Source organism: Homalodisca vitripennis, chromosome 1 (genome assembly GCF_021130785.1).
Source record: "Homalodisca vitripennis isolate AUS2020 chromosome 1, UT_GWSS_2.1, whole genome shotgun sequence".
Classification (NCBI taxonomy): Eukaryota; Metazoa; Arthropoda; class Insecta; order Hemiptera; family Cicadellidae; genus Homalodisca; species Homalodisca vitripennis.
In genome coordinates, this window is record NC_060207.1 from 141269134 (window position 1) to 141295139 (window position 26006).

The following is a 26006-nucleotide window of genomic DNA, read 5'->3' on the forward strand; positions in this document are numbered from 1 at the left end:
GAATTTATAACAGCGTTTAAATATATTTTCGATGCATTTCGTCAGTGGTTCAGTATGAAGTAAAATTAGATATGTCAAATCAATATACAAATCTCTGCCTTTTCGCTGAAATTCAACTGAAAGTGTCAGTAGCTGTTTAGTGTCAACTGAATTTAAAACACGTTTAGTAAATATCATAATTATTTTCCCAATTTCTTAATATTCCTGGAAACTTTCCTTATTTTTCTCTTCATCAAAACCATCCTCGGACTTCAACGAATATTATAAAAATAAGAACTGGCCAAATTGGGCCAGCATTCTTGAAATGTGCGGTTATCAACACATTTAGTGATTCACTTTTATTTATAACATTTTTATCTACCAATGATATTTTAAATATGATATTACTGAAACAGTATACAGATATACTTTATACAGGGTGGCTGGTCATCAGTGTTACAAAAATTTTTGGGTGAAATTACAAAGTAAATGAAGTGAATGATGCATGTAAGAGGTTCCAAGTCAAAAAAATTGGCTTCAAAAAGAATTATTTTAATTTTTTCTTAAATAACCATGTTTTAAAACATATTACAGCAATTTCTCAACTACCTGTAAACGGATTTGAGTAAATGACGTAATTTTCGTATTCTACATTAAATTTTGAATAGGAATAAGTGAAAATTTTAAAGGATCAATAATAAAAACTCCATTGTTAATAATTCCAAAGTTTAAAATTTAAATATCTGTTAAAAATAAAAAAAAACATTGGTCTATTGTATTTTTCTACACCCTGTATACAAGAAGGTAGCTAAATATTTTAAAAACTGCGCCATTTTATAAGCTTTCCAGCCATACACTACACTATTGAGGTTTAGATCTGCATATTTTCGTTTTAGTGTTTTGAAATCTCCAAAACACGGAGTGCAGAAAAACGGTTAAAAGGCAATTTATAACAAAAAAGGGGTAATCTAAACGTACAAAATAGTATTAATTTACTAGTGTCTTAATAATCTATTTTTATTATCAAAAACTAATTTTCTATTCATTTCATGGCCATAAATCATTATCTAACTATCAAAACAACACTGGTATTTTGAATTATTCTTATCTCTTATATCTGTCTGCAGGACTTCAAGAAAATGAAATGAGCTAAATAGGTTTGAAATTTTGCATGCAACCTTAGCGAAGTCTGTTACGTGACTCGGGCATGACTTGCCTTGCTCTATAACCAACAATAAAGACTTTAGTGTGCTTGAGGGTTAAAATTGTTATGTTGGATACATTTCAAGATCATTTCTCTAAATGATCATTTCAAGGGCCGGTTATGCTCTAATAAATAATATTCTAAAGAATAATAGTTATGAATAATCAAGAAATATCATTTCTTAGATGTATCAAAATTTTATCTTTATAAGAGAATTACTTGTAATGAAATGTTTGAGAAATAAGTTATATAACAATTTTACTAGTAACATTAAAACATTCTGTTAAAATTTTAAAGAAAGCATATATTTTATTTTAAATGAACTGATTTTGTTCAGAAGCTGAGACAAACCCATATACACACCAAGTCTGGGTCAGGCAGACAGAAGATGAGGCACGGCTGCTGTGGCAGGTAAGTTCTTAACAATTTTATAATCTATTATCAGTTATCAAATTGACATGTCAACCATCTCCAATACTTAGTTTCAAAATGCCTTTACTTAGGCAGTGGAAAATGAATATTTACTAAGCATCTGTAGAAGAAGTGTTCGCACCAAGAAATTCGGAATACGGTTTTTAAATTAGGCACTGCTACAAAATGACGTATTCACTGTCTGTCTAATTCAGCTTTTTAAAAGGTTTCAGATTATTCCTCTTCTTCAAAATGATTGAAGATGCATCAAAAAGTAAAACTAACAGCAGAACACAGCATAAAAAATTACATTTAATTTAATCAGTTTTGAGTTTACATGTTCTGTTCTTTTGAAATAGTAATTTCTAGTCCTATAAATGAACACATGATTGTTTAGCAATGTGAAATGTTGAAGATGTAAGGAAATTATCCTATATTTAATATTGCTGCTTTGATTGCTGGAACAGTGAGTTGTTGATGTACAGAGGCCAGGGAGACAGATCCAGCCTTGTGTGGGAGCCCGGGGACAGAGGGGACGCTGTGTCCAGATGGAGAGTTGTGTCCTGGGAGATCTTCACCAGGATTATGTAAAGAATAGAGACTACTTCTGCATAATGACGAGTCAAGGGTAAGTTGCTATTTAGTTGAGATGAAGGGTTTTACATATAGGATGATCAAACTATCTATAGACTTTATTAATTAATCTATAGGACTTCATCAAACGAACATTTTTTACCCATGGAAGACAACTCGCAGAGCTCAACCCAAACCGAAGGCTAAGACCGCAGTCTCCGGATGACGTTCCAAGGACTCAAGAAGATGACAACAGTATGAACTTAGTGTTTTTAAATGTCCAAGGCCTCAAGGATAAATCTGTTATATTGGAGGGTTTTTTACTTGGCCTAAGAGTGTCTGTTGTTTGCATCTCGGAGCATTGGCTACAATATGACGAGGTTAGTTTTTCAAATCCTATAGGCTACTCTCTGATAAGTTCCTTTTTGTCGTTCAAAATTTAAAAGAGGTGGTTTCTCTAATATTTGTGAGGAATGATCTAACTTCTAACGCCAAAGAGCTAGATTTAGGTTTCCTATGTGACGAAATGCATTTTGAAGTTTCCGGGATATTCATAGATAAATTTAACTTAATTGTTGTCTCCGTATATAGGTCACCCGATGGCAACCCCACGGTTTTTTTTAGAACAGTTAGAGCGTTTACTATTATTTCTTTCCAAGTGGCACAACTCCACGGTTGTGGTGGGAGGAGACCTTAACGGAGAATTTGACATTACCAAATGTACAAAAAATAGTGTTAAAACATTTTTGAATTTATTTAAGACAACATAATTATCACTGTATGAATTATTTACCAACCAGAAATCAAAATTGTCTGGATAATATTTTTTGTAATAGACTTCCAGCTACTGAAAGGGCGATCTGTGAAGTTATCTCCTTCCCTTTTTCTGATCATGATGCCCTACTATTTAATTTGCCTATTAAGTTTTATTGTATCTGAAAGAAACAACATACAGAACAGGTCTATTGGCTTCTTTAAAATGGTATTACCTGTGAGGAAATTTGGTTGTGTGGCAGTGATGCTTCTCTGTACTGATTGGGACCTAGTATTCAGCAATAATTTCAACACCACTGATTTATTTTCAAAATTTTTCCTCAAAATTACTTCAGCTATACATTTTTATTGCAATCTTATTAAATTAGATTCTGGCCCAGTAAAATCAAAAAACAGTTGGTTTTCAAAAACAGCCCTGGTATACAAAAGAATTAACATGTATGAAAAATAATTTGATTGCTTTGAGTCAAATTCTGAAAGAGACACCTTCGTCCAATTTGAAACAACAGCTTGCCAATTCTAAACTAAAGTACAGAAAATCTATTTGTGAAGCCAAGCAGGCTTATTACAGAGAAAAAATAGAATGTAGTAGAAATAAGTGCAAGGCAGCTTGGGATTTAATAAAAAAAGACACTCAAGGTCATACTAGCAATAGTAGAGTTGGAATCTCACCCCAAGAATTTAATGACTTCTGCATAAACTCAGTTAAAAAACTAAGGCAAAGTGCCACTAATCCTAATATAACACCCCAGTGTTATATGTCAAAATTAAATGTTACTCCTGCTCAGTTCTCTTGGAAATTAATTACTCAAGAAGATGTTTTAAAAGCAGTTAAAAGATTAAAAAATTCAAATAGTTGTGATTTTTACAATATGTCAAATAATTTATTAAAACAAATAGTTCCATCCATAGTACTTCAATTGACTTTTGTATTCAACATATGTTTGGCCAATGGTGTTTTTCCCTGCTGAACTGAAAAATTTCTCGGGTCTGCCCAATCTACAAAAAGGGTCCAAAAAACCAGCCGGAAAGCTATAGGCCAGTCTCAATTGTACCTGCTATATCTAAGTTGCTTGAACTTCTTGTCTTTGATCAAGTTAATGAATTCTCTTAGAACATAATAATCTGCTTTGCACATCACAGTATGGTTTCCGTAGTGGCAAGTCAACCCTAAATGCCATAGATGACTTGGTGCGAAATGTGATTGAGGCTTTTGAAAATAAGGCTTTTGCTCGGGCCGCCTTTTGCGACCTGAGCAGGGCTTTTGACTGTGTCGATCACCAGAATTGTTGTTAAAATTAGAATTTTACGGTATTAAAGGATCTGCCCTACAATTTTTTGAATCATATTTAACCAATAGAGAACAGCTTGTTTGTATTAATGGAAATTGGTCAAACAGGGTGAGGGTGGAGCATGGAGTACCTCAAGGTTCTGTGCTTGGACCCTTACTTTTTTTGATTTCAATAAATGACTTACCATCAAATATTTCATATCCAGTTAAATCAATTTTATATGCGGATGACACCACCTTTTTTTGCAGCCGCTGGCATGATGGGTGAACTTTCCCATCTAATAAACAGTGCGGTAAATGAGGGGGAAATCTGGTTTAAAAGCAATCATTTCAAGTTGAATTCTGATAAAACCCAACATTTAGTCTTTAGTTTGAGGCCTTTTGACCAAAATTTACAACCCAAGGATGAGTGTGTCAAGTTTTCTTGGGATGCATTTAGATAGCAAACTTCAATGGAATTCCCATGTAGATCATGTGTCAATTAGGCTGTCTAGAGTTGTCTATCTGATTAGACGTCTTAAAGCCCTTGTTGATATGAGCTATTTAAAATGGTTTATTTTGCATTCTTTCAGAGTATCTATAGATATGGCTTAATTTTCTGGGGGTGGTTGCAGTAGAACAAAAGAGATTTTAATTATTCAAAAAAAGGTTATTCGTATTCTCGCAAATGCAGTAGATGATGCCCACTGCAGGCCGCTGTTTTCAATTATTAAAAAATTCCAACAATAATTAATTTGTATATTTTATGAACTTTTATCTTATGCACTGAAACAATGCCCACTTTTAACTTTTCAAAATGATGTGCATTCTTATCACACCAGAAATAGTTGTAATATTTCAAGGACGCATTCCAGGCTTAGAGAAAACACTCAATAGTCACGTAGAAATGTCTTTTAAAATCTATAATAAAATTAATAAATATATTAAAATTAGCAATTACTTTAACAATCAAAAGTTCTTATTAACAAAATTTTATGAATGGCTGTTGAATAATCCAGTCTATTCAGTTCAAGAATTTTTGCTTTTGGAACAAATAGATATTTTTTAGATAACTATATGCCTATAACTGAAACTTGTGATACATTTAAATTTATGAGCTGATGCAATATTGTTGTATATGTTATATTTAAACTTTTATGTGCAGTTTTATTTGTTATTTGACTTCAGTGTTTTTATGCTATTTTTGTCTTTCATAATAATTATTTTGTCTGTGATAATTTATTCTTATGTATGTTACTTTTATGTGCAATATCTATTTTTATGTGCAATATTTATTTATTTATTTATTTATTATAGCCTAGTAAAACTTAAAACCCATGTCTGTTAGCTAATGATATATTCAAATATTTATAATTTTTTATGTCATAAATTATTAAGAATTGACTGTAGCTAATTCAAGCTGTAATATGACTTTGTCAATACATATGTATTATGTCAACGACAAAATAAAGATTCTTGATTCTTGATTCTTGATTCTAGGCAGTCTGTGAGTGCATTATGTTGTTAAGCATTCAAGAAGTACCACTGTATGGAATCTACAGAGTTCAATACTCAAAGGGGAACAGTAATATTTAAGCAATATTTCTCTCGTTATTACAGGAATTTATAAATACAAAAATAACATTTACAATAGATTTACTAGACAGAATTAACCATTATATTATACAATAATGGCAAAACACAATGTTGTTTGTAAAATTAATTATAAAATGAAGAAAAAGTTATAATATACCTTATATCTTATTTAAACAAGTGGATTTAGAGCTAATAAGCTCTTAACACTTAACCTGGAACACTTAATTCTAACACTTAACCTGGAACACCTAATTGTAATGCTTAAAATAAAAAATTTGGACTGAATTATAAATTTGAAGAACTATCATTCTTTATTAATAGAAAGATTCAGTTGCTGACATTTAAAACATTTCATTTCCCATGAAGCATTTAATGATATTAACACAAAAATAAACTCAAAATTTGGTTCACTTTACTTATATGACTACCATAATAATGGAAGCAGACATGAGGCATATCAATTGGACAGATTCTGTACTGATGTTTGTGTAGCCTTTTGCCCATTGCGTCTCAGGTGAATTTTTATCATCACAAGCAGATGAGCAAAGGTGTCGCTGTAGCCTTCAAGGAAAAATTTGGAAAACCCCATGTTTCAGATTATTTGTTGGTAGCAATTTAACCTATCAGAAAAGTGCCTATGGAACAAATGTTTACAGTTTAGTGGACGAAACCTAAATATTTTATGAATGCTATCAACTCCACAAACTATACAAGTGCTTATGATTCAGCCTTTGCACAGTTGGCAGAAGATTTTTAAAACAAGAAACTTAAAGACACTTATCTGTTCACCGATGGGGTGTGTACGAGATCGAGTTTTACCTGAACATTATAGCTAATCTTCAAAACTTCAGAAACAAAACAGGTGCCATCTGTTCTCATTGTTACATACAACGAAAAACTCAGACGGAATACTTCGTAGTGGACTGCCTCATACTGCTTTTGTTAAACATCTCCAGCAAATAATTGCTACAAAGACTTCCTTATCAAATTTGGATACAAGTTCAAATCCTTCAAACATTGATCGTCATGTAGCGGAATTTAAACAATCGCAGTTTCCAGGCAACGCAGACAATAAAAACATCAAGACCACGTGGATATCATTGCCTTTCTTCAAGCATTTTCGGCTCTCAGGTTCCCGTACATGAGGCCATTAGCTGCACGACACGACCTGTACCACCTCTAGCGTCTTCAGTGCAGTGTGATGAGGGGGGTGTTCAGTTCAATGGGCAAAGTGTTAGTGAGTGTTGGGTCCTGCTTTACATGTGGAGGGAGTTAGTGAATGTAAGGTGTCTGGAGTTGAAAATAACCCTCAACCATGTTGATAGTTTTGGTACAGATAATAAGAGTTTGTCCAATGATAACAAGCAGTATTTTTTTTGATTAAGACCAAATGTAAATTACAATAATGTTAGAGAAAAAGTACTTAAAAACTAGGCCTAGTTTAAAGGGAAAGTCAAAGTTTCAAAAACCCTTTTCAAAATATAAGCTTAGTAAATTTATTAATAATTTCATCAAAATATTCAGCACCTACCATCTCGAATCGATCTGCTTGACATAACACTGTCTGAATTCCAGCCAAAGCCTGAAATTTTATTCTTAACTGAGCATAAAATGCTCTGAAAGTGATTTTGCTTACCTAAAAATTCCAAAATTATGAAAATAACAGTTATTACTGTAGAAAAACCACAGTTGGTGGGGGAACAATGATACTAACTCGTAGTAACAGTAATATTAAAGTAAAACCAATAATGTACCCTCAAATTAAGTCTCTGCTTAAAGACAGAGAATTTGAATGTTGTCTTTCTCAACTCTTTTTTGGTGATAACTCCTACTTACTAGTATGTGTATTTATAGATCTCCATGCAAAAAGTATGATGATTCCTTCCTAACTAAGTTTGATTCTCTCTTAGGCACAGTAGCAAAAAATACATGGTAAAAGTAATATTGTAGTGGGAGGCGATTTCAATATAAATGTATTAGAGCATAGCAACACATATATAGAATTTGTAAATATTCTGAAAGCTTTTAACCTTTATTATTTAGTTGACTTTCCTACTCGAGTTACTGATCACTCCAGAACTGCCATTGACAATTTTGTAACAAATATAGATAAAAAAACATTACTTGTGTAACTGGCATAGTAACTGAAATTTTCTGACCATGATGGACAATTGTTGGAATTACACAATGTAAAAAACAAAAAGTACATCCAATAGCTTTTATAAATTTAGTAGAAACATTTCTGAAAGCAATGTAAATGGATTTGTGAAAGTTTTGGAGAGAGAAAACTGGTTGGATATGTATTGTGCTCCTGTTGAAGAAAAATTCAATGTTTTTTATACCACATTTATGTATAATTTTAATGTACATTTTCCTTTAACCAAAGTCAAAATTAATGCAAATTGTAAATCTTGGATATAACTGACAGTATTAGGAATAAAAAGGCTACATTAGTTAATTTAAGTGCACAGGCTAGGAGTACTAAAGATAGTGATCTACCAAAGAAATGTTAAAAACACATAAGGAAAGAACTAAAACAGAAATGTCATTTTAGAAAAGAAAAAGTTTTTTGACAGAAAGATTGAATGCTCTACTAACTTGATAAAATCAACCTGGCAAATAATTAATAATGAATTGGGTAGAAAGTTAACTGGTTGTAACTCAGAATTACTTCTGAATGTAGATGGTAGACAAATTTCTGATCCTTTATGTATAGCCGAAAGTTTTAATAGTTTTTTCTCATCAACTGTAGAAAATTTAATTTTACCAAACTTGCCTAATAACCTTGTTCTAAATGAGAATTCCCAAACTATAAATGTTCAAATGAATAAGTCCTTTTACTTTCAACCAGTAAATTCAGATGTAGTTAGCACCATAATTGCCTCTCTCAATAATAAATTCTCATCAGGCCATGATGATGTGTCTGTGGCTGTCTCTTAAAACAATGTGGCAGAGTTATCAGTGGCCCACTGGCCTCATCTCATTAACTCCTCTTTTGTCACAGGTATATTTTCCTGATCAAATGAAAATTGCCAAAGTTGTCCCAGTTTTCAAGAAGGGTGACCCTCATGATGTATCATCTTGCTACCGTTCCTATTTCTCAGTTATCATGTTTTTCAAAGTCTATGAGCGAGTAGTAAGTGTACAACCAATTTGCCTCTTATCTAGAATCTAATAGTTTATTTGACAAGGAACAGCATGGTTTCCGATCTGGCAAGTCTGTGATTACAGCTGGCAACTGATTTTGTGCAGTTCAATAATTTGAAAATATTGATAAAAGAAAAAAGTGGCTGCCATTTTTCCTTGACCTGAGCCGAGCATTTGACAGTGTCTCACATCCTAAATTACTACAGATTTTGGAAAACCTCAATATTGATAAAAAAACAGCTGCTTGGTTCAAATCTTATTTAACAAACCGCAAGCAATATGTTGAGATAACAAAGCAAAATGGAAAAACAAATCAACAAAATCCAAATCAAGACAACAGTTCATAAAAATATGGCGTCCCCCAAGGTTCCATTTTTAGGCCCTTTGCTGTTTGTTTGCTATCTGAAGGGATTGCCCAGTGTGGTCATGGGAAACGGGCAAATTTGTTTTATATGCAGATGACACTAATCTTCTTGTAACAGAGGACAATATAAAACAGCTTGAATTATCAATCTTTTCTTAATATTTCCAATCTTATTCAAAATATGGCCCAAAAAAAAATTTATTAGTCAATTATGAAAAAAACACACCTTATGCAATTTTTCCACAAAACAAAATTCAAATAAAGAGACCAACCTTAAAATCCTAATAGAGAATCATGAACTGGATCAAACAGACAGCACAAAATTTCTAGGGTTGACGATTGACAAAAATTTAGACTGGACAAACCACGATAAATAGAATTTCATCCAAAATATCATCTGGATTATTTGCTCTGAGAAGAATGTCAAAGCTGAGCATCTCAAAACAATTTATTATTCACTCATTCATTCTCACATAAACTTTGGAATTAGCCTATACGGGGGGACAGTCAAAAGCAAATCTCAATAGAATTCTGAAATTACAAAAACAGGCTGTCAGGATCATGTTAAATCTTAGATGGAAAAGACTCAGTTAAAATTTATTTTGCTCAGCTACAAATTCCAACAGTATTTGCCTTATATATTACTGCCACAATCTTAACTGCAAAAGAATGTATTGAAAATATCAGATTATCCTACTCAAAAATACAATACCAGGAATTCCAGATATAGAATAATTGGGCATCATAATCTTGAGTTCTATAAAAAAGCCCAACCTACGTGGGACTAAAATTTCTTCAAAGATTACCTTGCCACATTAGATCGGAACAAACCTTGCCAAAATTTAAGAAAAAATTAACAAGTTACCTGACAGCAAAGGCACTTTACTCAATAGAGGAATTTTATGAATCAGAGGGCCCATTAGTTAGTTCATTAATTTTGAAGCTTATATTTTAATAATTTAAAGTTCTCTTTAATTTGTAATATGAACTTGCAGAAATATAATGTTTATAGATTAACCATTATATAATTATGTATGGCTATTTTAAATTGGAAAATATACCCAGAATTCTAATTTGTTAATGTAAAGATTAGTCAATTATATTGTATATATACAATGCTGACACTATTCATGTATAAAATGTATACAAATATGAATAAAGAGATTCTTATCTTATCTTATCTTATCTTATAGTAAATATTCCGTACATCATAACTAAAGTGTAAGTATTGTTCAAGTCATAGCTTATAATTAAATGACCTGTACTCATATATATAAATATGATAAACATATTAAAAATTACAGAAATGTTATCCATAAATATATTGATATATTTTAAGTGAATATTATACAGGAGGTCACTGACTCAAGTAGCAATGGCATCTATGTTGCAAATTTAACCTAAGTCTCCATGACCTTGAACCGGTAGGGATATTTTAATTTGGTTGGATTGAGTATCATATTAAAATACACTATCCTAGGAGATTTAAATTCTGCATGGTGTATATCTTTCAGTTGACTGATGTGTCACTGGGCATTCCTATAGATGTCCAGGGTGGCACATCACTAACCGCAAGTGATGAGATATCGGGGTAGAACATTGGATGGATAGGCCTATTCTACTGCAAAGGATAAGTATAGGAGTTGGTGGAACTCTCTTAAGCCTGGTTTACATTAGTCGAGTAAGCTTGGCCGAGTGTGCTAGGCCGAGTTACTCGGCCTACTTTACTCACAATAGTTTAGAAAAATGCATTTTCATTAGTCGAGTATGCTCGTCCGAATTGGATACGGAGACAGTACAACAAGAAAATTATTGTTAGATGCATGTTGTAACTTATTCTGAAAATGTCCCGTGAAATCGTTAGAAATTGCTGAAAGAGGGTGCATGATTTGTTGGTAGAGGAGATAAACGAAGTGGTGGAGGAAGAAATAAACAGGGAAACACGCGTTTGGGTAAGAGGCTGGATTAAGAGAAGAGACACTCACGGTGCATCTGCTATGTTATTAACTGAACTGGCGTTGGAGGATATTCAGGAGTACAGGTCATTTCTCAGATTAACTCCAGATAATTTTAACACTCTACTGGATCTAATTTCACCAAAAATCACCAAACAGGACACTCAATTGAGAGACGCACTACCTGCTAAATTGAAGTTAGAGATTACGTTAGCTTATCTTGCTACTGGAAACACGTACAGATCTCTGCAGCATATGTTTGGAGTGTCTCGGGGAGCTATGTCAAAGTTCATCCCAGAAGTTTGTGATGCTATATCTGAGAGCCTAACAGAGTTCATGAAGGTAAGTCGAAACATTTATTAAACATACACATTTTTAGGTAAACATAATAAGCAAGAGAAGCAAAATTAGTCCACGCTTAAGGGAATGTTTTTTTATAAATTTTATCTACCAAATTATTAGGTGAAGTTTGTCATTGGTCACTTATAATATCCGAATTTCTGATTGAAACATTCATAATTAATTATCTAATTCTACTTATTTTGGAAAGGGTACAACAAATAGTTAGCTTATATTTATGAAACAATTCAAGCTACTGGAAACACGTACAGATCTCTGCAGCATATGTTTGGAGTGTCTCGGCGAGCTATGTCAAAGTTCATCCCAGAAGTTTGTGATGCTATATCTGAGAGCCTAACAGAGTTCATGAAGGTAAGTCGAAACATTTATTAAACATACACATTTTTAGGTAAACATAATAAGCAAGACAAGCAAAATTGGTCCACGCTTAAGGGAATGTTTTTTTATAAATTTTATCTACCAAATTATTAGGTGAAGTTTGTCATTGGTCACTTATATCGGAATTTCTGATTGAAATATTCATAATTAATTATCTAATTCTACTTATTTTGGAAAGGGTACAACAAATAGTTAGCTTATATTTATGAAACAATTTATTTAGGTAGTCAAAATATACAAAATAAGTAATAGTTTTACATTATTCGTAATTACACATGGACTAAAGAAAGCTATACGAATAAGTGAGTCACATTTTAACATGGAATGTATTTAAAAGATCAATTATTTAAAAGAACAATACAATTTCATTACTGCAAGTTTACTGAGTCTGCAACGATATTAGCGAAAGAGAGTAATCCCGAGGGTTCATTAAACAATGCAGTGGAAGTTTGTGGAGAATTAGACGTATTATTCCTGCTCACATGCTGGTACTCCACTCGTGTCTGATAACTCATCTTCGAAGATACCCTGGCTTTCGACTTCATCATCCATAGTATTTGATTCCTGAAAATAAAAAAAAACTCTTGAAATAGCTGTGACTAATGTTAATAACAGTTTTTATTTTCAGCTTCCAAACAGCCATGAAGAGTGGAAAGCTGTTTCAGAAGGCTTCGCTCGTGAATGGAATTTCCCTAACTGCTGTGGAGCCATAGATGGGAAACATATATTGATTCAAGCCCCTCCAAACAGTGGTAGTCTATACTACAACTACAAAGGAACTCACAGTGTCATTCTTATGGCAGTAGTAGACTACAACTATTTATTTACTTATGTCGAAGTGGGACATAAAGGTTCTGAAAATGATGCCGGTGTCTTCCTTAACGGTTCAATATGGTTACCGTTGGAGAATGGACTTATTCCTGATGGTTTATTCCTTGTCGGAGATGATGCTTTCCTGCTGAAGCCTTACCTCACGAAACCGTACACATCATGTAAACGACGACTGACTCTCGAGGAAATGATTTTTAACTATCGTTTAAGTCGAGCAAGGCGGATTGTTGAAAACGCCTTTGGTATCTTGGTAAGTCGATTTAGAGTTTTCCAGAGAAAGGTAGTATGTCACATCTCAACAGTACCTAAACTTGTTAAAGCTGCATGCTCTCTACATAACTGGCTACGAAAAACCTCTTCTACAACTTACTTTGCACCAGGATCTGTAGATGAGGAAACCTTAGACACAGGTAATATAGTACCTGGTCGATGGATGGAAAACATTGGAGAACTCAGAAACTTAGAAAGGTTTGGAGGAAGAAGAACAATCAAACTTGCAAAAAAGATCCGCGATGGTTTGAAAACTTACTCCAACAACGAAGGTGCTGTACCTTGGCAAAACAAGTATGTTTAAACAAATAAAATCAGAAAGACTATTATTATTACATTCAACTCTAATTCAACTCCGGAAACATGAAAAATGTGTAAAATCTGTGATTAATTATATATTTTTGGCAGTGAAATAGCAATTCATTTCTTTATATGTAAATGTAATTCTCTTAATAAAATGTCTACTTACCAAATTACTTGTTGCTTCAGTTTGTCCTCTTCCTATTTTCATAACTGGGTCCAAAATAGCAAACCATTTGATAGCAGGTACATAAATATCAGCTGATCCTGCTCCAGACTTGGTTGATTTTTTAATTTTCGTCAGTTCTTGATTATACGTAGACCTCATGTTTTTTATTTTCTGCTTGGCTTCTTGTATACCGAACCCTTCCTTTCCCATATCTTTGACAAGGTTGTCAATTGCTGCTTGTCTCATTTGTTTGTTTTTGTACGTAGGGCTAGCTAAATTCCATAAACATTCTGCATCACAGTACAGCTCAACAAACTTTAATGTTTCCTCTTCCGTCCACTTCATATTTGCTTGAAGTATTAAACTACACAAATAACACTACTCAAACACGTGTGCGTGAATTGACACGAACAATGCAACACGACATAGATCTTGATCTGCTGACTGTCTACATTGGGTGAGTAAACAGAAGAGTTGTTGGTAGAGTAAAAATTGTTGGTGGTGGGGGTCGGGCGAGTCTAATAAAGTGGTAGAGTGGCTGTCTCCCCGCCGAAAGTACTCGACTCGCCTGCCAACTGGGTCTGACACTCGACTCGCCCGTCACTCGACTCGTCCAGTTGTTCACACTGGCCAAGTTTACGGTCGAGTACTAACTCGCCTTTCTACTCGACTAATGTAAACCAGGCTAGTGTAAAAGTTGTAAGCTGAACATGAAACATGAGGGAGTGCTTTTATTGAAGAGGTTAAACTAGAGTTGACAAACTAAGGTGAAAGATATAACCCACAATCCCTCCTCATGGTATCTCAACAGCATATAGCCCCTTCCTCTAACCTTACCCATCCTGTATATTCTACCCCTCCTGAAGAAAGCACAAGGGTTCTTTTAGAACTAAGTGTAATGAGATGTATCTCAGCTTTTTGTCCTAAGTGAACAAAAAAGTACACAATACAGTACGGTAATATTATTGTTGGTATCTTACAAACTTGACCTGATATGAAAGTATAAGCCTAACATTAAATTTTGTTCCTGATATTCCTGACCATTGTTCCCTCAGGTTCCTGGGAAGCACTACAGTAACAGGTATTGGAGTGTGTTGTCCTGACTCAGTGAACAGCCCAGTACAGTACCAGGAGGGGATGTTCAACCAGGTGATTACTGAGTCAGTATCATCTCTACCACTACAACAAACAACTACTGCAGCTCCTAGTGCGGAAATTCCAAATCGGATACCAACGCCTCCTTCACCTTCTAACAATCTTCCTCAAGATGTATTTCCTCTTGCAGATTTTAGAGGTGATATTATTTTTTTATCATGAACATCATTGAACATTAAATTTAAAATGCTTTTATAAAACAATAAAATAAACTGTTGATTTAAAGGTTGTGTATATTAAGAGCTATATAGATATGATATCACATTTACTCTACATTGTACCCAGGGAGTGACATGCACCATCATTGAACTCGATATTGCCTGTATGGAAATGAATTTAGTCTATAGGTAATTTCATTCTCAAGATATCATGCAGATGGACAGACCGACATACAAAAGTTAAATTTTCGAGTCCCTCTAATGCTAGACTTCGTTAATTGTCAGCCAATTACAAAATTTCATATAATTTTATCATCAAAATCATAATCCACTTTTACAATTTCTTTACTGTGTTCGAGATATTTATAAAAATTTGAGCTTTGTCTCTGTTTAAAAATATATGTGTTCTATTCCAGAAAATCCCCTTAGCATAAATTTTGGAAGTAATATTTTTAATGCAAACTATACACCATTATAGCATGCATACAAAATTTCATGCAATTTTCCCCATACTTTTAAGTTGTTATAGGTGTTTGAAAATTCTGTCATCATAGTCTTATGGAGGAGAATGGAACTTGATTGATCTATTTGAAAACCTTGAAAATTAATTATCCTTTATAAAAGTGCATGAATTTTATATTTAATACACAAAGTGTATACAAAAGAATTGGGCATTGTTCAACCTGCTTCAAAGACACGATCCAGTTAATGTGTGTTTCCTGTTGTTAAGTTTTATGAACAATGTTTACATAAAAGCAAATCAAGAACAATTTTTGCACACATTTAAAAATTAATAACCAACTCATTTTACTATACAATGAATTTTTCTCTGAGATCAGTAATGTTTTTGATTTCTTGCTTCATAATATTTTTAAATGCTTGGTCAATAAATATGTCCATTGTTATGAATAAGTAGAAAAATACTGACAAATGTGAACATGAAAGGTTGAACAAAACTTTCAAAGAAATAAGTACATAACAAAACTACTACTAAATAAATAATTTAGCTTATCTTGATTAAAATATATGTATACATATATTAAAACTCTATTTTCTTTTTGATGATTACACTTTAAGACACAAAAGCGATCTCCTACAAATGCATGTAACTGTTGTCTGGAGTACAGTCTGTGGCCGCAATGGTAAGAAGATCTCTCGCATCACCTCAGGAGCACCTACCTCTGTCAAGGATTGGCCCTGGATGGCTGCACTGGTCTACAGGTCCACTATGAAGCAGTTCTGTGGAGGCACTGTAATAACTCGGCGACATGTACTCACGGCAGCTCACTGCTTCCCTAAGTGAGAGGATATTTGTCTCTTGAGTAAACTTAATATATTAATTAAGTAGTAACTATAGTATTAGCAAACAAAGAACCAGTGGGCCAGGAGTTACATCTTGTATTATTTAGTCTCTGTAAGAGGGTGGCAGAAAGTTGATTTACCATTTCTCCATTGACCTCACCAACATTACATAAAGAAAGCAACCTGTTACATCTTATAAATAAAAATGGATCACTAAATGTGTTGCTAAGTGCTAATCTCAAGAATGATGGACCGATATGGGGCTTATTCTTTTTGTAAAATAGTTGTGGAAATACGAAAAAGATTTTTATGATGAAAAATATCCGAAGAATTGCCTGAAATGTTTTATAATTAGGAAATAAGTTAGTGTTATGTTTCATTATCCAAATTTAACTGACACTAAACAACTATTGAAACTTTCAGTTTGTTAAAGAGGCTGAAACATTTGTTTACATTTAAATATTAGAATAGTGCTTGATCAGTAGTTATGCAGACAGCAAAGACAAATATCTAACTTTTACTCCAGATTGTCATCTAAGGCTTGTAAGTACTATTTATACCAACTACTTATAAACACTGTCATAAAACCAACCTTAACCCTCTAACTGGCAACTGCCCTATATTGGGCAGTATGCAGAAGGTTCAGAAATTGGTTATTATTTACGTATTTTAGATGTTTTGGTTTAAAACGGAATATCAGTCGCTGGCAGAATAATCAGGCTATTGATTGAGGTATATTATTACTCAATAAGTCAAATATTTTTCCTCTTTGTATGGTTAGAAGAAACGTCTTGTGTGAGCAACTGTTTTGACTGTGACCAGCTGACCGGGCCGACTGTCTTATTTGTTACTGCTGTCATTGTGTTTTGATGTCTGTCTAATTGATTTATTTTTAGTTTATGTTTTGTTTTGGTTATTAGTAATAAGGCTGATAAAGTCACACTTAATCTTAGGAACAAATTGAGTAATTTGAGAGAACGGATGATTTGAGTAATGGGGTGTTATCGTACGACATTTTAATTAAAAGACAAATTTAAAAAAATCCATTAATGTTATTAATAATAGACAATAGAAAAGTGTCTAGAATTTTGTTGATCTCTTACTACAGAGTTGCTTGATTTGGTGGTTGTCAGTAACTGGATTTAATAACATTTAGGAATACTCAAATTATTTGTAGTTTGTTATTTTTTATTATTACATAATTAATATTTTTACCTAAAAACACATAATAATTAATTCAGTTAGTGTGGTTTTTCTTAAACTAAATTATATAGAAAAGCTAACAATTTTTGTATCTCCTTGTCATCAGGGCTGATCCAAATGAGGTGATTGTACTCTTGGGAGACTATGATCTGAGGCGTCCTGATGAGAGCAAGTCCCGAGCGTTCTCTGTAGTTCAGTTGATCATCCACGAAGACTTCGATGTTACAACATTTGAGAACGACATCACAATCATGGTGCTGAACACTACAACCATCTATAATTCCTTTATCCAGCCCTGCTGCCTACCACCCCCTGGACCTAGATTTGCCAACTCTACAGCAGTTGTTACTGGTGTGTTGTTTGCTGCAACCTAACTTATACGAAAAAATCATATGAGAAACAATTTTTATACAGTATAAATCTTTAACTGATTATAAAAACCATTGAATGTATAGTAATACGTTAGAATGAAATTGATCTCTTATTGATCTTACTTTGACTTAATGCACTATACAACAGATTTTAAGTATAAACGATGAGAAATCGTGAGAGTTGTTTACCATGTTTAAGTAATAATACTAATGACAGCTCTATATAATTGAAAACTTTGTTAAAATTGCCTTTGATGGAAAGCACATGATTGTTTTACTGAAATTTACGAATATAAATGCTCTGATAGGATGGGGAAAGCTGGAGTTTGGAGGGCGCAGCCCCAATGTGTTGATGGAGGTGCCCATTCCCATCTGGGAGCAGAAGCGCTGCTCGCCCAACTTTGCCCAGACTATCTTTGACACAAACCTCTGCGCTGGAGCATATGAGGGAGGCAAGGATTCCTGCCAGGTGAGTTGCTCCGTCTGTAATAGATAACATTTAAACAGATGCATTCATTTTTTACCACAAAGGTTTGTGCTTTTTCTCTGGTTCTTTATAGAATAAAGAGAAATCCACAGAAGGAATGTTAAAATCTACACAGCATTATAACACTTTTTAAATGGCTACCGTGTTTTAAAAAACTTCTACATTTAATTTATCTATATATTAAAAGAATTTATGAAAACTTAATGGCAGCCAGTACAGCAGTTTTATCAAACCGATTTCCTCCAGATTGGTTTTAAATGAAAGATATGTTTATAAATCAGCAATCAAGTATTAAAAGTCACTTAGATTTGGTATTTTTCATGTTTTACTCAACAATGTTTTCCTCATATACATTTCTTATGGAGACCTTGAACATACCGTTACCATTTCTTTTTAAATTTTTCTGGTGTTATTGAGCCTAAATACTTTGTTTTTATTTAAGAACACTTAGTGAAATGTACACTTTATTTTGAGCTACTGATCACTCAAATTGGTTGAAATTGAGGAGACATACACCTTAGGTATCGACATTCAATCTAAATTTTAGTTTTCTTGAAGGGTTTTTTATGTTGTGAAGCCATTGTCAGCTGTACATTAGTCATCTTAAGAGATGTGTGTTTACATTCAGTGTCAGCTATAGGTTTGTTTACATTCAGATTATTTTAATCAGTTCATTTAAGCTTAATATAGCTGTTAGTCTCACCACTTTTTACATTTCTTTAGTTCCTTTATAAGTTTTGTGAGTATTTTTACTTTGAATTATGGGTCTTGGAAGGCAAACAAAAGAAGCTCGCAGGAATAGTAAAAAACGGAAATTGCAGAGTGAAGGAAACTAATTTAATGACAGTGGTCATTTAACCACTAGAAAAAGACAAGTCCGTGATGATGCCGATTTGGTGACATCTAATCCTTCTTCCTCTAAAAAAAGATGACTGATACCTCCACCAACTAATCCTAATTTAATGACGTGTGGTTCTTCTACCATTAACAATTATGAAGTGATTCCCACTATAGGTGATAATAATTGTATATTTTGAGGAACATCTAATTTTTTATTTGGAACTGAAGATAGACACCATGAGGTCCGTTTGACTGCTATTGACCACATTGCTAAGAAGTGGCGTGCATTTAAAATGTTTTTTTTTGGTAAAATGTATGGGTAAAGTATTAAAAACGATGCTGGTTATAAACATATAATGTGTGCCAATGACCAGTATGCAGGTCATGTTGAACTTCAGAGTGTGAGTGAGCGATTTCCAAATTATTTGTTCAGAGTTTATCAGGAATATGGTGACATAATTGCTAATTATGGTTCTGGAGTGACTCTTCATAACTTTGCTATTCTGTGGAAACTGAGATAATGGGCATTTTAGTGTCCTGAAGGATAGTTTAGAATACCTAAAAGGGAAACACTTGTTATAAGTTCTGTAGTTTTTGATCCAGACGTTAAGATTACTAAAGGCAAGGCCACTCTGTCTGGCCGCCGTGAGGTAAAGGCCAAAACCCAAAAAGAGAGCAGAGTATTTAGTAGTAGTAAGAGTTTTAAATTTACTTCTAGGTGTGCAGTTTCTAATACTACTCCAGATGTCTTTACTCTGTAGGTGGTCTTGAGGGAGTTTGTCAGTATTGCTCAGTATTGTATTTCAAACCTGAGAAGTATACAGCTGGAAAGTTCACTCTCTGTTGCTATGATGGTAAAATAAAACTTCCTTTAACTTCCTACTACACTTGAAGAAATGAAAGAATTGTTCTCTGGTAATAATGAAAAATCTAAAAATTGTTAAAAACAATATTAACCAATATAATAATACAATGACATTTGCTTCATATGGTGCAAAAGTTGATTTACCACCTAACTGTGGTCCTTATTCCTTTAGAATCCAAGGCATGTTTTATCACCGAACTTCTCCATTATATCCTGATGATTCTCAAAGTACTTCATATGGTCAGTTATATATTCTTGATTCTGCCAAAGCCAATAAAATGAGAATGTCACATGATGCTAACAAAGGTTTGGCCAAACAGACACTTACCAACTTGAGTGATCTGCTTAGTAAATTCAATCCTTATATCAGTTCATACAAAACCAAGCATCAGAAACTTGAAGAGGAAAAACTTACACTTAAAAAAATTGTTTAACAATAATTTTTTTTATGCGATTCTACCATTAACCATCTGCAGATCAGCGGTGTTATAATGATCCTATTAGTTCTGAAATTGCTGCAGTGTTTGAAACAGCTGATGGAGCACCTCCTTCTTATAGACATATAACTCTTTTTAAAAGAGCAAGTGCTTTACATAAGATAGATTTTGATAGTATGCAATGTGATCCTATGTGCTTTGCTTTGATTTGGCCATGTGGTGAAACTGGTTGGCACATAGATATGCCAATTCAAGGTGTGCGTCAAACTAAAATACGAATGACTGTTACTATGCAAGAATACGTTTTATATAGAATTGCAGTCCAAGAAAATAGTTCTGCAGGTGACTTTAATCCAGTAATAAATGCTGGAAAACAAAACTTTTTGTCAACTATTACTGTGGTATTGAATTAGATACATAGGCTTAACAGATGCTTTACCTGTGAAGGCTGATCATGAAAGGTTGAGAGTAAGTTGGATTGTAGTTCTACAATCCAACTTGGTTGTATATTCTATTGGGAGTCCAAGATGTGAGGTAGATGATATGACATAGTGAGAAAGTTTGGAAAGCCAGACATCTTCATAACATTTACTTGCAATCCTACATGGTCTGAAGTAACTAAAAGTATTCATTCTTGGGAGACACCAAATAATAGGCCATACATCGTAGTATGAGTTTTTCATGCTAAAGTGGAAGAATTGATATCACTAATTTTTAAAGTTAACGGTATGAGATCTTTAGAAAATTAATGTGTTTTTATATACTGTGGAATTCCAAAGCGTGGCTTGCCCCAAAATCACCTGCTTTTAACATTGGAAGATCATTTTAAGTTTAGCAATCCAGAGGACATTGACAAAGTTGTATCTGCTGAAATTCCCAACCCTTTAAATAAAGAACTCTATGAATTACTAAAAATTCATATGGTACATTGCTCATCGCAATCATTTTCACAATCATTTCCGTGTTTGCATGCAAGAAGGAAAATTTAAGAAATATTTTGTAAAATCTTCACTGAGGAAAGAAAAGAAAATTTAAATTGCTTTTAACTTTAAAGGCAAAGAGATAATAGCACGACCATAAATAAATGCACTAATGGAGAGTTTGTTGATGTTACTAATCAGTTCATTGTACCATAATCCATTCCTCTTGCTATATTTCCCCGCTCATGACAATTTGGAGATCTGTTTGAGGGTTCACTCTGTCAAGTATATCCACAAGTGTGTCTATAAAGGTCATGATTGCTATAATATAGAAGTAGCTGCTGAAAATGATATGCTTAATCATGATGAAATTAATGTATTCTTATACGCTCGATATGTTGGACCAAGTGAAGCTTGTTTATTTAAAAAATGATGCTCCTGAGGAAGCATTAATCCAAGCAGAGTTACGTAATATGCAGTTAATGGTATGGTTTAAGTTGAACAGCAATCCTATTACAAGATATCCTTACATTTATCCTGAACCACCAGTCCACTATGTATGGCGTAAAAATGGTATAAACGTAAACTTTATACACAAAACAATAGGTAGAACATACATTGTCTCACCTTCTGATTCAGAGCGGTACCATCTACGTCTATTATTTCATGTAGTAGGGGCTAAAAGATTTGTGGACCTTTAAAAATGACACATCCTACTTTTAAAGCAGTTGCCAATGCCCGAGGATTGATATTGAATGATGTAGAATGGCAATGCGCTTTAGAAGAAGAGGCTCCTTCCTTTCAAATGCTATATCAGCTTAGACAGTTATATGCCTACATATGTATATTTCAGATATCATACAATGCCTTCAATTTATGGAACTCTTTAGAGAGGCAATGTTTTAAGATTTCCTTATCTCTTACATGGCCGAGGTAGCCTATCAGTTAGATTTGGAAAACATTTCAGAAACGCTGAAAATATGTATGATATTATAGGATGTTATAAGTGCAGTTTGATATACAACATGTATTTTAGATTTAGTTAGGATGGTTTATTTTTTATGTCTTTGACGATGCACCTGTATTGTGTACCCTCTACCCATATAATACGTAATGTGCAGATAAAGAATGACTAATGACTGTCATCTTTGATTTACTTACTAATGAAAATTTACCTCAAACTATGGAGGAAACTACAGAGGATAATCTAGTTTATGAACTACTGCAAATTATGGCTTTAGCAAATTACGAACAATGATTTGTTATAGATGAAGTTCTCAACTTAATCCACAACACAGAAAATTCTACATGTGTCAATAGAGCATATTTTATAGACGAGCCAGGTGTGACTGGAAAAAACATTTTTGTATAGATGTTTAATCCAGAACTGTATCAATTTAGGCATGCAAGTTATATATGTAGCATGGATTGGAATTGCAGTTATGTTACTTCTACATGGCCATACAGTTCACAGCTGATTCAAATACCACAAAATTTACATGAACATTCTGTATCCAGTTTAGAAGTTAGTAGTAAAGAAGCCACCATAATTCGTTCTACAAATTTAATCATCTGATATGAGGCACCTATGGCCAACAAACATTCCTTAATGTGTATTAATCGACTATTGTAAGATATAATGTATAGCGATGTAACATTTGGTGGGAAAAATCATCATCTTAGGAGAAGATTTCTGTCAAGTATTGCCAGTTGTACCTCAAGCATCTAGAGCTGCTACATTATAGAATTCAATTAAATGTTCAACTCTATGGTCTCTTTTGAAAATTTTGAAACTCAACAAACATATGAGGGCTAACGCCGATGAATGTAAATTTGCAAACTACTTGCTCGAAATTGGTAATGGCAATAACCTGCCAATGATGACCGTTTAGTGGAGTTACTTTTGTCCTTAATTTCAGACTGAGATATTGTCAATCAAAATTCATTATTCTCTCTTGATGCTTCATACCGGCACCTAAGAATGAGCACTGCGATGAGATCAATAAAAGGGTTTTAGATCTCCTTCCAGGTTCATCCAGAACTTACATTAGTGTAAATAGTTTAACAACTGAAGATGATAGTAAACTGCTACAATTTCCTACTGAATTCTTAAACAGCCTTGAAATGACTGGCTTATCATCCCATGAGTTGACAGTGAAGGAAGGTGCTGTTGTAATGCTGTTGAGGAACCTTAATTCAATGAAAGGATTACTAAATGGCACAAAACTAATTGTCAAAAAATGTTTGAAAACTGTTTGGATTTGAAAATTATTACTGGTAGAGAGATTGAACAATGGGTAGTATCATCTCGCATTGACTTATCACCTTCTGACACTACTGTTCCATTTTCACTAAAGCGAAGACAACTCCCTATCAAAGTGGCATTCTGCACGACAATTAACAAGGCGCAGAGACAAAGAATCGACCGAGTCGGAGTATACTTACCTGTACCAGTGTTCCGTCAGTGTTCCGTCATGGTCAGTTGTATGTGGCTCTATCACACGGGAAATGGTTCCAAAATGTTAAGGTAGTAATTAAACCTCAAGTTTACCTTGGCTCACATCCAATGTGTTTTGGAAGGAAGTATTGTGAAATTAAATAGTCTTTTTTGTGAATTGGAATGACATGTCAACTAATTACAATTTTTTTATGATATGTAATTTTTCATGCAACATTAAAAATATGAGAACTGATTTCTTGACTAAGTATGTTACTCCTCATATACTATTTTCTTTGATAATGTAAACAATTACTAATACGCCTCCCCCTCCTTACTAATTGCAATATTGAGTAACGGTGCGGAGCAACACAGATCCATTAGTTTGATATAAAAAACAGTACGTAAATTCACCTGTTGTTAAATTTCAGCTTACTCCTGAGATTCTAACAGTCCAAATGTTGTGGTAAAATCATAAGCTGTTACTTCTATTGTGTCCAACGGGTTTTCAAACTCAACATTGGTACTGAAAATATAATCAACTCGAACCAGAAATGCTCATACAGGTGCAAAACTTGTGAAATTGCATGCGAACCTGCAGGTAACTGCTAGTTATAATATATCAAAGAAAACTCCTGTCTTTATACTTCAAAAAGTCCAAAAAAGTATTTTAATACGTATGGTGAACATTATACATCAATCTCTAAATCAGTTTAGAATATATCCAGGTGTATAAGGACTTTATTTACACCCTGATATGCACATGGTTATCCTTTTGAATTCCTCATTACATTTTTAAACTAGAGAGCTATATGCCTTACATGCATATGTTCAACAGAACTGAATTAACTACAAATCCAACACTCTGCGGTTACATAATTTTCAAAAATGCCACAAGTAATCTCATCTTTTACTATAACCTCTCTAATATGCTCAACTCTATCTCTAAATTAGACTAGGCCTGGTTTCATAATCTTGGTTACATTGCTAAATTGATGTACTGTTGTGTGCAGGAAGATTCAAGAGACCTGCTAACACTGGTGGTGCAGCAGAGATATAAACATTGGCAAACAGTGTTGTGTTATCTGTAGTGGAGAAAAGGCTAACTCTGACATCTACGCAAGAGTCTATAACTATTTTGGTATTATTGCTCAAGTCACTTACTCTTCTGTGCAGGGAGATTCGGGAGGTCCTCTGGTGATTCAGCGGAGAGATGAACGATGGGCAATCGTTGGTGTTGTATCTTGGGGTATCCGTTGTGGTGAGAAGGATAAACCTGGCATCTACACAAGAGTCAATGACTACCTTGATTGGATTGCTCAAGCCATTTTATGATCTTAATTCACTTAACTCTTAATTTATATTTATTTTTAAGTACTGTTCCTGTACAACATTTAAATAAATATTCTATTTGAAAAATAAAGTAAATTTATTTTCTTGTAAATAGAATGATGTAATAGCTTTACATGCATGTTACCTTCCTGTTTCCTTCCTATTTCATTTTTAGGAGAAGAAATCTGATTTATTCCTTTTTCAATTAGGAGATCCAAGGATGGGTTTAATTTAAAAATGAGTTAGATTTAAAATTAAATTAGAAAACATGCATAAAAATATAGTTATCAGTGATTTAATCTTCAGCACTCATCAGGGTGTATATATTGTGAATCAACAAAAGACTCTAGAATATTCAATGTCTAGGGTCGAGTGTGGAGAGAGAGCATGCTGCTTTACACAAATACTGGACCTTTGATGAGAGAGAAAGAGAAAATGTTGATGGTAAGGATAAGTGGAGTGTCTATCATCTCAATTCTTCTGCTGAGGTCTGAACTTTATACTTAAAATATGGCGGAAGAGAAATATGCAATAAGAATCTTTTGTGTAGATTAAGTGGTTTTTCATAGCTCCAATATTGCATTTGATGTATAAGTATTTTAATCAAAATATTGCCATTGTAACCAAAACCTGAATATATATTTTAAATTTATTTATTTTATATATAAAAGATAACAGTTATAACCTAATGTAACAGTTTTGAACTTTTATTTTGTAGTGATTACTATAAACTATTTTCAAAGACTTTCGTTTATTGCAATAATTGTGTAGAGCTGGATAGAAGGCTGGTTCAGATTATAATGGACGTTATGAAACTGTATAATCTGGAATGAAAAATCTAACAAACTGAAATAAAATAGAAACTTTACGTTTTGAACCTGGATGTTCTGAAATGTACCCACTAGTAACACAGGCTTC

At 33.5% G+C, this 26006-nt stretch overlaps 1 protein-coding gene across 1 annotated transcript in view; it reads left to right on the forward strand.

The window, feature by feature from the left end:
* The window catches only part of LOC124372474 (proclotting enzyme-like), a 60992-nt gene extending 35813 nt beyond the window's left edge, over positions 1–25179 (forward strand). Inside the window, exons 2-8 of the mRNA XM_046830880.1 lie at positions 1521–1594; positions 2080–2222; positions 14637–14875; positions 16022–16193; positions 17506–17750; positions 18079–18239; positions 24933–25179. Of these exons, the coding sequence (XP_046686836.1) occupies positions 1521–1594; positions 2080–2222; positions 14637–14875; positions 16022–16193; positions 17506–17750; positions 18079–18239; positions 24933–25091 (1193 nt within the window). The 3' untranslated portion in view covers positions 25092–25179. The remainder of the gene's footprint in view (positions 1–1520; positions 1595–2079; positions 2223–14636; positions 14876–16021; positions 16194–17505; positions 17751–18078; positions 18240–24932) is intronic.
* Positions 25180–26006: the final 827 nt, after the last annotated feature.